The 15,598-nt window shown below is 54.5% G+C and overlaps 1 protein-coding gene across 2 annotated transcripts; it reads right to left on the reverse strand.

Moving 5' to 3' along the window:
- Positions 1–4,735: 4,735 nt before the first annotated feature.
- CDC25B (cell division cycle 25B) lies at positions 4,736–15,291 on the reverse strand. 2 transcript variants are annotated; one of them, XM_063096100.1, is made up of 16 exons: positions 14,894–15,291; positions 13,885–14,006; positions 12,829–12,880; positions 10,808–10,849; positions 10,632–10,668; positions 10,280–10,405; positions 10,051–10,173; positions 9,747–9,881; positions 9,269–9,343; positions 8,973–9,149; positions 8,675–8,770; positions 7,906–7,968; positions 7,640–7,738; positions 7,289–7,422; positions 6,204–6,315; positions 4,736–6,032 (listed from the first exon to the last, which is right to left on the reverse strand). In XM_063096100.1, the coding sequence occupies exons 1-16, from the start codon at positions 15,091–15,093 to the stop codon at positions 5,892–5,894; spliced, it is 1,734 nt and encodes a 577-aa protein (XP_062952170.1). In that variant the 5' UTR covers positions 15,094–15,291; the 3' UTR covers positions 4,736–5,891. The 2 variants fall into 2 exon arrangements, with proteins under 2 accessions (XP_062952170.1, XP_062952179.1); XM_063096109.1 differs by lacking the exon at positions 9,269–9,343.
- Positions 15,292–15,598: the final 307 nt, after the last annotated feature.

Genomic DNA, 15,598 nt, shown 5'->3' on the forward strand with positions numbered 1-15,598 from the left:
TCTGAACCTTTGACCTTGCTGTTACCAACACTGCACTCTAACCAACTGAGCTAACCAGCCATCCCTCTGATCTCCTTTTAATCCCCACACTGGCCCTAAGCAATAACAGCCATAGCAGACTCTGGTATGGCACTTGCTGTAGGCAGGCCCTGTTCTGAGGGCTTTGTATACACTAACTCACTTGATCCAATCCACAACTCTTTGAGGTAAGGGTTTTATTATTCCCATTTTACAGATGAGGAAATAGAGGCCCAGTGAGATGAAGTAACTTGCCTGATGTTACACACGTGTCCTTGGAGGTGTGCCTGTCAATAGTCCCTTCTCCCCATGTCCTCATGGTCACCCCAGGGGCTGGCTCAGCTCCCTTCCCCCGGATCTCTGCAAGGCCATAAGCTTCCCCTCAGCTCTCTACTGCCAAACCTGGGAGCTTCTTCCCACCCAGTGGATGATCTCCTTTCCCAGTACTCCCATTCCCAATCCAGGAGGACCTTCCCCCTAGCCCTCCCCTCAGGGAAGTAGTCTTGGCTGGGCCCCAGGAGGACGAGGCTGTGTATGATTTGTCCTTTCAAATAACCACGCTTCCTGCAGGGCTGAGAGCCAGGAGGCCCCACGAGGCCCAGCCATGTGAGGCCCCTTCCCCTTCTGCTGGCCCAGGCGCTGCTGACTCAGAGCCTGGCACCTGCGGTCACCACCCCTCTCCAGGCATGCGTGCCAGTGTGTGCCGGATGGGACTGAGGCAACCCTCGCAGCATTCCTTGGCACCCACACAGACTGCTGTGTGGGGAGGGTGGGAATACTTCTTACCTCCTGTTCTATAACCAACTGTCTTCTCTGAACAATAAATGGTGAATCACTTCACATCATTGAACATTCTATCCAGGCATGATTTCATGGCTGCAAAGCAGCCACTTCTCCAATCATTACTCAACTGTCCTCTCCTGATTGTTTCCAGATTCCATGTGGCCATGGACCTCCTTGTCCACACTTCTTTCTGCCCCAGCAACAGTTTTATTGCCTGTGGACAGTAGGGCATTCATGTATTCAATTCCAGGGAGGAGAACTTTTTAGAAATCATAAGTTTTCTAGATAGTTTTTGGCTGTTGTCAGAGGAAGAACTCCAGCCAATTAACCCCAAAGAGTCACTTTGATTTTTTAAGACTCTGACTTGAGAAAAAAGTCAAAGCTAAGACTAATATTGCCTCATCTTTCAATATAGGAGAGTCAAAAACAGGCTGGGGCGGTGATACTCAAACACCTGCTGCCGTCACAGCACAGTATGTGGTTTCAGCACATGGCAGTTAGAGCTCTTTGCTATATACCGCCATCAAATTTTCCAGATGAGAGAAATTAAAATTTACCAATTTTGACAAGAACATGGAACAACAGAACTCTCAGACACTGCTGGTGGGAAGGTAAGTTGTAAGGATCTTGGAGAGCTGTGTGGAAAATACTACAGCTGAACATACATACCATACATAACCCAGCATTCCACTCCTGGGGATGTTCCCAGCACAATTTGTAATTGTCCCAAATAATCCATCAAGGGTAAAATGAGTATGTTCTGCATCTCAATTGTGATGGTGATTACACACTGTATGTCAAAACTCCCAGAACTATGGGCCGGCCAGTGGCTCACTTGGGAGAGTGTAGTGCTGATAACACAAAGGCCACGGGTTCGGATCCCATGTAGGGATGGCTGGTTAGCTCATTGGGTGAGCGTGGTGCTGACAACACCAAGTCAAGGGTTAAGATCCCCTTACTGGTCATCTTAAAAAAAAAAAAAAAAAAACTCCCCGAACTGTACACTCAAGGGTGTACATGTAAATTATACCTTAATTTTTAAAATGTAAAAACAGAAGAAAAAGAGTAGAATGAAAAATTCCATTTAGGGATACATCCATATAATGGAATACTACATAGCAATGAAAAAGAACAAACTCCTGCTAAACAGGACAACCTGATGGATCTCACAATCATTACGCTGATTGAAAGAAGCCAGACACAAAAGAGCACTAACTGGACGATTTCATTTATGGGAAGTTCATGAGCAGACAAAACTAAGCTACCATGATAGAAGATAGAATGGTGGTTACTTCTAGGCTGGCCCGTGGCTCACTCGGTAGAGTGCGGTGCTGATAACACCAAGGCCACGGGTTCGGATCCTATATAGGGGTGGCCGGTTTGCTCACTGGCTGAGCGTGGTGCTGACACCACCAAGCCAAGGGTTGAGATCCCCTTACCGGTCATCTTTTTTTAAAAAAAAAAAAAGAATGGTGGTTACTTCTGAAGTGGGGGTAACTAAGAGAGAACATGAGGGAGCCTCCTGAGATACTAGAAATGTCCTTTACCCTGTGCTGTGTGGCAATTCCTCAAGTCCATGCTCTATGCTAAAGATGTGTGCCCTTGATGAAATGTTGATTATTCCTCAATTTAAAAAGAAAACATTATTTAAAAAAATTGTCATTGCAAAAGTTACCCAGTAACGCAATTCAGATGATGAAATGGATAATGATTCTTCCCCCAACACCCCAGACCCCACCCATACCACTGACTTGGCCAGGCCGAGAACAGGCCAGCTTCCTGCGCTCGTGCCCACCCCCACACAGCTCTTTAACCACGTGAGCCTGTGGCACATGGCTGCTCCCAGGCTCCTAGCAGACTGGGATTCCTGCCCCGCCCTGGCCCAAGCAAAACAACCTTTAAAATTGGCTGGAGGCCCAGGATTTTAAACCACCTCTCTGCCTGATCCACTTCCCTTTAAGAGGATCCAGGAAGAAGTTTCTCTGGCTGGGGGGAAGGGAGATGGGGCATCTCTGTCTCCATCTCCTGAAACTTCCAAGGGCAGAGGCATCCTGGCCCGAGCTGAGAGACCCCCATAGTGTCCCCTTTCTCAGGCCCAGGCTCCTGCCTCCCTCAGGGTAGATGCCAGCACCAGGGCCTTCTCTTGGGGAAGTTTTGTCTCCTGGCTTGGCCAAGCACTCCTCCACACCTCCCCGCCATCTCTCCTGAAAAATGAGCCAAATACCTACCTGGTAGTCTTAGGAGACAATATATCTAAAAGTGTCTGATGCATACTAAGTGTCCAGTGACTGCAGCTGTGACTCTGATGGTGGGTTATGATGGGGACAGATGTGGCCAAGGCCATCAGCACTTGGCACAAGGCCTGGGTGTTGTAGACACTCTGCCCATGCTCCCTCCTCCCCATGTGGACTAATCCAGGAGTGGGAAGAGGACATAACAGCAGAAGCCAGGCAGCCTAGCCCCACCCCCTTGGTTGCTGGGACCAAGGTGGGAGGCGAGGGGTTGAAAGTTCCAGGCAGGCTGGAATGCCTACTCTGCTTGTATCTGCTGTGTGATCTGTGTGGGGCAAGTGAGTGCCCTCTCTGTGCATTCAGCTGCCTTCTTCTGTGAAACCAGGAGGGAGAGCAGCTACAGACTACCTGAGCACTCAGGGTGGAGCGGGCAAGTCTCAACATGACAGTGCCGAAAGCTCACTCTCTCCACTTCCCTGCCTATTTCTTCCTTTCTCCAGGGTCAGCTCAGTGGAATCTCTTTGTCAGAAGAGGTCCAGCCCCCAGACCATCAAAGCCACACCCCAATACCCCCAACTGTTGTGCCATTGCAAAGGAATCTGGACTAGGAGTGAAGACCAAGGCTTTGGGCATAAGAAACTTGGGAGACAACCTAGAGATAGGGCAAGTGCCCTTTAGACTCAGCCTGGGAAAGAAAGAACAAAAAGAAAAAAAAAAATTGACAGCCTGGATATCTGGAGTCCCCCCCCCCCCCTTTTTTTTAAAGATGACCGGTAAGGGGATTTTAACTCTTGACTTGGTGGTATCAGCACCACACTCTCCCTAGTGAGCCACGGGCCAGCCCTTGGAGTCCCCTCTTATTGCTCTGGTAGGAAATAGCCTCCATTTCCCCATCTGTAAATGGGGCGGGTAATCACCGCACCACCTACTTCACAACGTAGACAAACTTTCACGGAAAGGCGTGATCACATCTGACATAAGTTGTGCGTGCACTCTGTAGCAGGCAAAGGCAGCATCTTACTTGAACAGATGCAAAGGAGCCTCTACAATCACATAGCTTACATCTGTGTGGGGGGTCATCTGCAGTGGTATTCAGACAGGATTCCCTTAGACACCTGGGTTTGGGCCTGGGACGGGTTCTCCCAGATACTGCCTCTTTCCCACTCTTGAGGGGATGAGGTTGGGCAGGGCACAGATCCTAAAGTGCCATGAGGGCCGGCCCATGGCTCACTCGGGAGTGTGGTGCTGATAACACCAAGGCCACGGGCTTGGATCCTATATAGGGATGGCTGGTTTGTTCACTGGCTGAGCGTGGTGCTGACAACACCAAGCCAAGGGTTAAGATTCCCTTACCAGTCATCTTTTAAAAAAAAAAAAAAAGTGCCATGCCAAGAGTCCTTTAAGATTATCCTGATGGCAATGGGGAGCCATTGACAATCCTTGAGGAATGATGGGGCCACTCTTGCCTTTTGGTGGAGTTTAGAAAGGGGGAACACAGAAGAGCTTGGGTAGGGAAAGGACGTGCTGAGTCTAAAGTCCTGGCAGGAGTAGCTTCCAAGAGATGGAAGACTTCAGGAGAACAGGGAAGAGAGCATGAGGTCAGCTATCCAGGAAGTCTTCCAGCCTCTGCTGACCTGCCCCACCCCAATCCTACAGGGTCTGCTGTGGTCTTGTCAAGGGCCCACAGGACACATGCCGGTTACTCAACTTGCTCAGTGCTTTATTGAACCAAGGCCCTAACAGATGACTCATCAGCACCTTCCAGGACAGCCCTTCCCACATCTTGAGGTTCAGAACGCAGAGGTTGCTCGGTCCTTGGCTGAGCTGCTTCCATGACATTTCTTCTTGAGTATTTCCAAACCTTACAGGATTTCTGTCCGCACAGATACACATATATTCCTGCCGCAGGCTGTTATGCTCACCAGAATGCTTCCTCTCAGTTTGTGCACACGTGTGCAAGGTACTGCACGTCCATGGCCATCCGTCTTTCTGGCCACCCGCGACAAGACAGCAGCAGATTCTTACCAGTCAGGCCCCAGGGTTCATAGCAGTGGGGGCTGGGTTTCCAGGCGGCTCATGATTCAGGCCTTAGCCCTTGCCCTGGGGACCCCCAAGGATAATAACATCTCTTTCTAGGGCAACAAAAGCTGGAGCCACATGGGTAATGAATTTTTGAGTCTCTAACCCCAGCTGGACAGGGGGAGCCTAAATAGCCTGTGAATGTGCCCTGAGCCAGGCAAAAGTCAGACAAACAAATCAAGCATGCAGGTAAACACTGAACCAGGAAAGAGGAAGAGCTTATGTTTATGCTGGAGGTGCTTGTAGGGAGAGACAGGAACAAGGAAAAGAGAAAGGAGTGACATGGCAGACACACTCATGATTCTTTCAGGTGGGGCAGGGGGCTCGGAAACGTGCACAGGTGCAGAATGCTGACTCCCAGGCCAGGGAGGTGCTCAGCTCTAATCCATCCTCAGGGACCATGGCTCTCCCCCAGCCTCAGCTGACATACACACAAAGGGGCATTTTTGGATACAGGAAGACAGACGGTTAATCCAAACAAGGAAGAAGAAAAAAAGGCTCCTGCTGGACACAAAACACTGCCTTTAAGGGGGTATTAACCCAACTTAACTAACTCAACAGGCTGCCTTCTTCTGGGGGTGGGGGTGGCACCAGAATATGGAATATGACTGGACTGAGACAGGGGAATCAGGGCTAGAGGAAGACAGACAGGACACCCATGCCGTCTTCCCCCTGGACAGCACCTGGGCCCTCCAGCAGGCCCTCAGCCCTGCAGGCCCACAGGGCAGTTGGCACCCAGGCCCTACAAGGCCAGGAAGGTGGTAGAACGGAGCTGGCCCTTCACTGGTCCTGCAGCCGGCTACAGAGCTCCCGCCGGCTCCGCTCCCCTGCCCAGCTGCGTGTCTTCAGGCGGAAGGTCTTCAGCTCGTCCTTGAAGGCCTCGTGGTTCATGGGCCGGTAGTCCTGGGGCTCACAGAAGCTCTAGGGTGGGATGGGAGGGGTCCACCAATATAGGGGAATGGGTAACTTTCATCAATACAGGGGAATGGGGGTGACCGAGCCCTTCCTTCTCCTAGGGCCACAGCCTGGCTGACCCCTTTCCCTGAGGTCCAACCCTCACATGGAGACTGTGGCCACCCCCACCCATGGTACCGGGTGCTGTGGGAAGAACTCCTTGTAGCCGCCTTTGAGGATGTACATCTCCGGATAGTAGAGGCTGGGGTAGTCGTTGGCAGCACGGTCTCGTTCCCGAATGAAACGGCACCTGGACAAGTATGCGGGTAGCGGTGGTCAGAACTGGGCATGTGGTGGGGTGCACATCAGGGACCTGTTCCCTGTGCCCTCCCGTTTGAGGGCCTTAAGGAGCCACAGAAGGCTCTTGAGCACAGGAATGTCATCCACAAGAACATTTTTAAAACATCAGTCTGGCTTCTGGGTACAGTAGAGGTTGGAAATGGAAAGGAGATAAATCAAGGGGGTGAGCACTCTGTTTCTAGAAGGCATTTGCACAACCTCTGTTAGAGATATTTGTGGCCTGGACCAGGAAAGAGGTAGCAGGGGAGAAGACAAGTGGACACAATTCAAAAGATGCATTCAGGAGGTCTCCCAGACAAGACCTGGCAAGGACTAGAGGTGGGAAGAGGAAAAGAGGAAGACCAAAGCCCAGTGACTGGTCCCAGTGCGAGATGGAGGTGGGTGCCATGAGTGGGAACCCTGGAGCAGGGGGAGGGCAGCAGGAATGATGACTCTGGCGGGTTGTCTGGGTGCAGGGCCCAGCACACATGTGAGGCTGGGCTGGAGAGCACAGGCAATCAAATGGACTGGGAGGAACCCTGGGAGAGGAAGCAGGGGAGGACAGACAGCCACGGCAGAGCATGAACGGAGACAGAAGGGACTTAGGAGAAGGAGCTCATCCAAGGTGCTGCGGACACCAAGGACACAGTGTTCCAATGGGGACCTAATAGCATCAAACACCAGGAGGGTCAGTGTCACTGAAGACTGGGACAGGGCCCTTGGAATTTGAGAAGGATACTGCTGAAGACTTGGAACCAGATTTTGAGGGGGTGGTGGGTGCCATGCACAGTGAAGCGGGGGTGAGGTCAGCTCCAGACCACCCGATGAGGCAAGAGGCGCATGCTGAGGGACTGGGTTTGGCCATCCCAGTGGCTCCAGCACCCACAGGTCTGGGCAGGGATGGCCAGGTGCACACACTGTTGGCTGGGCAGAGCTGGACTCACATGCGGGGCCCACGCTCGGATGAGAATTCACAGTGGAAGATGAGGATGATTCTCTTGTCTAGGCTATGGGCAGTGATCGGGCTCTGCAGCAGGAAGGTCTCAGCATCCCGTTCCAGGGGCAAGTTCACGGCAGTCTATCAGAGGAGCTGGTGGTCAGGCCACAGCCCTGGGCCGGAGAGGCACACCCTTCCCCTTTGCAGTTGCCATCTTTCAGACAGCTGACCCCACCTCTTGCTGGGCAGGATCCCTCCCATGAGAAGAGGCACCCACCCTCCACCAATTCATCCTCTCAGCAGAGGAAAGACTTGAAAGAGGGGGACTTCAGGGCCTGTCTCCGTCACCCTGCCTCACCTTGATGTGCCCGCCTTCATACTCATAGGGGTATCTGCAGTCTACAATCACAAACTTCTCCACGATGTTGCTGAACTTGCCCATCAACAGGGCCACCATCTGTAGGAGGTCATGGGGATGGGTCCCAGCAGGTCAGGCTGGCAGCCAGGGGCTGTTCTTATCCCTTCCGCTGGCCTTGTGGGTGCAGTACCAGCACATCCCCAGGAAAGGCTGACAGCCCAACGGCGGTCCCAAATGCACCTGGAAAATGGCTCAGCCCTGCTTACCGTTTCTGGTGAGATATACTTGAGGTCTTGGTGTTTTCCATCCACAGTCTGTAGGAGGAAAGCCTGAAGGGGAGAGATGAGAGAGAGAGAGAGAGAGAGGAGAAAGTGAAAGTGTAAGACTAGGATAGGAGCCTGGAAAGGATGGTGTTCTGTTCCCAAGTCCAGAGGCCACATCTGCTTTGGCCTTCAAATTTGACTCTGGGGCCGGCCCGTGGCTCACTCGTGAGAGTGTGGTGCTGATAACACCAAGGCCATGGGTTCGGATCCTATATAGGGATGGCCGGTTCGCTCACTGGCTTAGCGTGGTGCTGACAACACCAAGCCAAGGGTTAAGATCCCCTTACCAGTCATCTTTAAAAAAAAAAAAGTTTTTTGACTCTGGTTCCCATAGCAACAAAGAGGTGCCCCTTGGGCCTGATACCCAGGGAACAACCTTCCCTGGGGAAGTACAGAAGAGATGAACTTTCTGCCTCTTCCTCCTACACTCTGCCATGCCCAGGGGTGAGGCATGAGGTGGTTCCAAGCTAGACACCAGTCTGGAAATGTTTTCCAAGGTTGAGATACAATGGATGCCTGGGTAGACTTGAGGTAGAGTCAGGAGACCAAGGGGAGCCAGAGGAATGAGGTGACGTGAGAATAAAGGATGAAAAGCTACAAAGGACCAAGAAAAGGGGACTGTGGGGAGGGGGGGGAACCAAGCAGCTCTGGGACTAGGGGTCCACCATTGGTAAGAGGTTGAGCCTCCTGAGGGGCCCCCACCAGCTAGTACCTTGGAATAATCTCCAATCAGTTCTCGGTGGTCACTGTCCAATATGTTCTCGATCTCATCATGACACAGGGACTTTGAACGGAGGACACGGGTTTTCTGGGAGATGAGGCAGATGGAGGCCAGGGTCAGGGTGAGGCTAACCCTCAGGGCCCTGTCTAGCTAGTACCCTCTTTCCCTGCCACGCCCAGGCTGCTATCTGCCCCCTACCCTCTGCCACCAACCTGGCCAAGAAGGTGGCAGCCCAGGCACATCTGCCAAGTGGGCAGCAACAGCCCTGGCCCAGGAGGATGGTACTCACAGGTTCCTCAGGCTCCCAATGCTCCTCCGGAGGGGTCACGCTCCTCCTCCGCTTGTTCTGTACCGGCATGTCCCGGTCCTGGGGCCGCTCCAGCCTCTTGAGGATGGGCCGGATCACACTGCAGGGCATGGATGGAGAGCGGAAGAGCCGCTGGCACTTGCTGTACATGATGAGGTCCTGGCAGGGACAGCAAGTCAGGGGTCAGAGTGCTCAGCCCCCACTCCACCCCTCAATTCCACCTGGAGGGTAGGGACCCACCCCTCCAAATTCTGAGGAGAGCCACCCCAGAGGTCCACCTGATCCTTTTCCAAGGTCTTGACCAGTGGGGCGCTAATGAGGCTCTCCATGCCCGGGGGTACCGCATCGTCATCCTGAGGCCAAATCAGCAAGGATATGGTCACGCCCACAGGCACAGGCCAAACCCTCCTTCCCGAATCCTCCAGTGCAGCTCTTCCTCTTCTCCCAGCAAACCCCAGGCCAGCAGCTCTGCCTCATGGGGCAGCCCCAGGCCCACTCGCTGCAGGGACCCACTCACTGCTGGGGCCCGCAATGAGCAGCGAGGAGCTCCCCCACCCTGCCCATCCGCCCTCTACTGTGGCACCAGCCACCCGCTCTTCTCTGACTGACCAGAGGTCAGGCTTGACTCAGTTACCTCAAATTCTTCTTCTGACATTGGAATCAGGCCATACTCTTGCTGCAGGGGCTCAGAGCTCTCTTCTTTTGGAAGATCCCAGGGAAGAGGAGGGAGGGGCCTGGCATGGCAAGGCTGTTTACCTTTAAGTCACTCTCCAGGACATCCACAAATCCATCATCTTCCTCAGTAGCCCCCTCAGTGGGGGTCTGGGACAAACGGCATCGGGCCAGGGGGCTCAGCTCCTTTACTTCCATCTTCCGCTCCGGGGTGAGACACTGTTTGAGTGACGAACAGGCACAGCCTACTCAGGGGTGGGGACCAGCGGCAGTCCCCACTCCCATCCTTCAGAAGAAAGGTCACCAGTGCCTGGGAGCTCTGGATCACCCTCCCCTCCCCCCAGGCTGCCTTCCGAGGGCCCCATAAGGGGTCACTCTCCTGATGTACCATCAGGTCGGGGGCCGAGCTCGGCCTCTGTGCAAAGGCTTCTCTGCGGCTGGTCCACTCTGCCAGAGCATGGGCAGGGCTGGGGTGTGTGGGTTTCCATGGCATCTTGAAGACAAATCCATCCTGCAGGCAAGATGGGAGAAGAGGTGTTATCCAGTGCCAGAGAACCACCCCAGCCTGCCCCCTTCTTCCCCTGGAGCTCTCCCACCCTGCCCTTCCGGAAACACACATTCTCTTTGTCCTCCCCGGAGCTGCTGTCTGCTCTGCCACCAGCCTCGCTCTTCCTCCACCTGTCTGGCGGCACTTGGGAGTTGGTGATGTTTCGCAGCACAGGGCTGTGGCCCAGGAGCCTCACCTAGAGAGCCAGGAAGGGCAGCAGGGACTGAAGGCTGCATTCCTCTGGCCCAGCCTGGGCCCTATCTTCTCCCACCCCTCCTCCAACTCTTTCAGCTTGCCCATCCACCTCTGAGCAGCCAGACTCAGGACACCCTGCTGTGTCAAGCCCACCCTCTGGTTGGTGAACCAGGGGTGCCTCCTGCCCCTCCCCATGCCTGGCCAGCAGGGCCTCGGAGGACACTCACAGGCATGGACTGGAAGCGTCTGATGGCAAACTGCTCGCTGCAGAAGGAGACAGGGACGGGTCAGGGCCGGGAAAGTCAGGGGCAGGGACTGACAGCAGGCAGGATGCCCCTCCACCAGAGCCCTAAACACCCCTGGGGAAATCCTGTGGTGGGTAGAGAAGGCCCAGAGCACTTACTTCCGAACGACCCGGCTGGCTGCCTGGATGGCCTGTTCAAACCTAGGAGAGAGAAGGGTCCCATGCAGCCCGTCGCCCACACGACACCAGATCCCCAGTCCATAAGGCCCAGGGGCCAGAGCTCAGGCCAGTGGAAGGGGAGGGGCTGGAAGAAAGCCCACCAACAGTGGGGTCCAGGTATTGGGGAGGGAGGAGATGGGAGGCAGCCTGGGATTTTAAAGGCTGCCCTGAATGGCAGAGGGCCCAGAGAATGGCAGCGATGGAGGCAGCTGGAGCAGGTCGCAGGTTGTTGAGGCATCACCAAGGCAACAGTCTCGCCAGCCTGCAAGCAGGCCTTCCACCTGTATGCAAATCACCTCAGTGGGACCATATGGCCACCAGGAAAGGCATCCATCCATCCTGTGGTGACAGACTGTGGTCACTCAGCAATGTGGGTGTCTCCAGGGCCTTCGTCCCACCCCTTGTAAAGAGCTGGCCTGGCTCCCCCCAGGACAGGGACCTATTTTAGTGCTCCGCTGGATCAACCCCAGTCTGCCACAGCAGACCCCCTAGTGACAAATGTGCAGGGTAACATCCTCTCCTCCCTCCTCTGGAATTTTCCAGGACCCAGCCCCCTCTTTTCCAGGACCCCCTCCTCCTGCCTTAGAAGAGACCAGCAGGCAAGGAATTCCAACAGATGTTCCTTCTGAGGCTAGGGCATAAGCTTCTGTATATGGGCTCTGCCCCCCGCCCCCAGCTATTTATCAGAGACCACCTGCCACATGAAGCTTTTTGTGCATCTATGCATGCGTGTGTGCATCTATGCATGCGTGCACACACACACACACACCAACTTCTTTCTGAGAAACTGTAACCGTCAAAGCAGGTGCAGAAGTGGGGGGACATTCAGGGCTAAAGTGTCAGGGGGATGCCCCTCCCTCCACCAGCAAACCTGGCATCAGGGATGACCAATTTCATTGGCTTGGTTTCCAATCTACACCTGGGCCTTGGGGGTAAGGCAAGGACAAGTCTATGTGCCACCAAAAACCACCCTGCAGTTCCCCCTCCCCCCAATTCTTCCCCCGTTTCCTGTTTGTGAACAAACCCTGCAGCCCAACCCAGTTTGATCAAAGGCAATGGAAGGAAAGACAGTCACCACCCTAAACCCAAAGCCACAGACCCCCAGAACAGGCTGGAGATGCCCAGCTGTCCCTACTAATGGCTGGCAGTGCTCCCCCTGCTTGGGTCTTAACAGCTGGATGGGAACAGCTATGCTCTGGAAGGTGCTACCCATGCCCCACAACCTAGGGGGAGGTGTCTGTCCAGAGTAGAGTCCATCAGCTCCCCCTCCTCTCCCTCTCACAAGGGTCTGGTCCAGGGGTTGGAGGTTGCTGATGGGCAAGGGCCAAACCAGTCTGCAGGCAACTACGTTTTGTTTCGCCTAGAGCAAGTTAAAGTTTTGCATTTGTTGAACTGTATTTTTAAATTGTGATTTTTTTAAATTGTGATATTTCACAGGAAAAAATGTGTATAGGCAAGAAAGAAAAGGGATATATACTGGGCTTGTATTCCTGCAAGACAAGGGCCACTGAGAGTCAAGTGTCCACTGTCCCCACCACCCTGGCCCTGAGCCCACTCTCAGTTGGCTCCCAATGACAGCAGACCCTCTCTGAGACAGGGAGCAGAATCCCAAGGCTTAGGAAGGTCAATGAGTCCCTCACATGGGGATCCTGAGGGGTCTGTCCACTTTCCCAGGTGAATTTATGCTAAAAGTAGGATTTCCAGGCCGGCCCGTGGCTCACTCGGTAGAGTGCGATGCTGATAACACCAAGGCCACGGGTTTGGATCCTATATAGGGATGGCTGGTTTGCTCACTGGCTGAGCGTCGTGCTGACAACACCAAGCCAAGGGTTGAGATCCCCTTACCGGTCATCTTTTAAAAAAATAAATAAATAAAAAATAAAATAAAATAAAATAAAAGTAGGATTCCCAAAGGCAGGTGCCAACTCCTTGGGAATAGGGCTTCCCCCTTCTCTACTCACGTCTGCTCTGCCATCTGGGAGTCCACAGGGCTGGGGGAATCCATGCAGAGACCTGGGGGGACACAGTGCCTTGGTTTGAAAGTAATGGCATTTTTTTTTTTTTTAAGATGACTGGTAAGGGGATCTTAACCCTTGACTTGGTGTTGTCAGCACCACACTCTCCCAAGTGAGCTAACCAGCCATCCCTACATAGGGATCCAAACCCATGGCCTTGGTGTTATCAGCACCACACTTTCCCCAGTGAGCCAAGGGCCAGCCCTAGTAATGGCATTTTCTGTATACTTTCTCCCACCACGTCCCAAGAAAGGAAAAAACAAACAAACAGAAACCTGTTTCTAGGGCCGGCCTGTGGCTCACTCAGGAGAGTGTGGTGCTGATAACACCAAGGCCACGGGTTCGTATCCCACATAGGGATGGCCGGTTGCTCACTGGGTGAGCGTGGTGTTGACAACACCAAGTCAAGGGTTAAGATCCCCTTACCGGTCATCTTTAAAAAAAAAAAAAAGAAAGAAACCTGTTTCTATTCTGGATTTCGATACCTTTAAAAATGAAACAAAAACCTACCCATGGACCCTGAAGGCTGACACATTTGTAACCCAAATGGCACAGGGCTCTACTCTATTTACTATGGAAACTCCTCTGTACACGTTTTTAAACCACAACTCTTGCTAAGCATTTTTCTTGAACTGGTTTAAAACAATTTGTTCTAAAAAGAGACAATGGCTTTATAAAGGAGAAGTTCAACTAAGGGTGTTCTAAAAAAACCAGCTTTCAGCCATAGTGTCTCCCGGGTGGGGCTGTGATCTATGGACTTTGGTGCCTGGTTTTAAATAGCTGAGATCTCACCCTCCCACCAGCTCAGCCATGCTGGGTTGGGTGTGGTGATCCCCACAAGAGGTGTGTCTTCCTCCCAACTTTGTGGGCAGTGAGGGGGCTCCTGGGCCCACTAGTTTGTAGAAAGGATGTTAATCTGATTGGCAGGGAAGTCGGGAGACCCAAGCAGCCCCCAAACTCTCCTGGCACTGGAAGACCTCCCCAGGCACCCCTGAACCTCACCTGCATCAGAAGATTCAGAAGACTCAGACGACAGGGAGGAATCAGATGTCCTCCGGGACAGGGATAGGCATGTCAGCCGGCTGCGGAAAAGCAGGCTCTCTACCTGACTATTTGGGGTCTCCCTGGGAAGGAAGCACAGACTCAGAAAAGAAGAAAGGTAAATGTAGGGCTGAAGGGCAGGCTGGCCCATGGTCCCATCCACCACCCATCTCTGAAAGGCACGTCCAGCCTCTGCACTGCCCCAGGGAGTCAGCCCCCTCACTATGGGAAGAACCGAGTGAGACCCTACACCAGGGAGGTGAGCACACCAAGGGCAGACTCTCCTCTCAGGACAAAGCAAGCTCTCTACTGAAGCCCTAAAAAAGATCTTTTCTTTGTTGATTGGTTTAGGAAAGTTCCTCCCAGGTGCACCGGGAGGTGAGCCCAGGGCAAGAGCCAGGAGGCCGGGCTAGGGGCCTGCCTGGGGGTTGGTGGGGCAGCAGAGCAGCCCTGGAGAGCCCTTCTCTAAACGCCACCTATCCTCGTGCTTTCCTGGAGGAAGGGCCGAGACCTGGGTCTTTATCACTGCTGAGACAACCCAGTCTGAGCCCAGCAGGCTAGCTTAGGGAGCAGGGTTAATCGCCTTAACCCTGGGGCAGAATTGGGGGTGGAGGGAGCAGGGGCATGGACCTGTGAGAACTCCACCGCTCTGCCACCCTCAAGTTCCCCCGCTAGGCTCGGGATTCTGTCTGGGGCAAAATGGTGGCGATTTGGGCAGAGATTAGGAAGGCAGCATGGTGGAGGCAAAATGGGGGGGGGGATTAACCAGAGGCTTGTGCGACCCAGAGAAGGTCACCTGGAAGATGTGAGCCGCACAGCCGCTGAAGCAGGGGCAAGGGCATTCTCTGCTCAGCCCGGGACGCTCCCCACTCCACCTCCTGGGTTCGGCTCCCACGCCCAGTTCTCCAGAAGGCCCAGGACCCCAATTGGTGCCTCTCACCCCATGCCCTGCCTCCTCCGGGTGTCCTACCTGCCAAGTCCGGCGAGGTCGTGCATGGTCCGGGTGAGGGTGGTGACCGGCGAGGAAGCGGCCGCGCGCTCCGGGGACCCCAGGAAGCCATGCGAGGCGAGCCGGAGGCCCGGGAGGTGGCCTGGACGCTCGGCGCCAGCGCGCACGCGGGCCGGACCAAGAGCCGAGTCCGGCGCGGGCTCCGACTGGGGCACCTCCATCGCGGTGGGGCGGGCAGAAAGCTGCCTGGAGGGCCAGGAGCAGGGCGGCACAGCTGGCCGGGACCAGGGAGGGAGCGGGCCCGGGGTAGGGGGAAGGAAGGAAGGGAGGGAGGGAGGGAGGGAGGAAGGAAGAGCAAGGGGGCCGGGAACGAGGGAGACCAGGGATGCGGGGAGGATGGGGAGGGGCGGAGGGACGCGGGGCTCAGGCACCAGTCCGGGAAGACGACTTGGAGCTGCCACCTCCACCTCCTTATATATTCGAAAAATAACAGCGGCCGCGCCGCCGGACGCCACCAATGGGGGCGCGGGTTCGAGGAGGGCGGGACGGAGGGCGGGGCCCGCGGGGAGAGGCGCCGAGGCTGCACTTCCAGGCTTTGGGTGCGGCGGAGGAACTGGGATTTATCCCCTCAGCTTCCCCCGCCCCCGGACCCCCGAGCGCGAGGTTCCTGGCCTCCCGAATTCCGCCTCCTCCGACGTGGTTTGGTGCTACACATCCCCGCAGGAA

This window comes from Cynocephalus volans, chromosome 1, assembly GCF_027409185.1.
Source record: "Cynocephalus volans isolate mCynVol1 chromosome 1, mCynVol1.pri, whole genome shotgun sequence".
In the NCBI taxonomy this organism is placed as follows: Eukaryota; Metazoa; Chordata; class Mammalia; order Dermoptera; family Cynocephalidae; genus Cynocephalus; species Cynocephalus volans.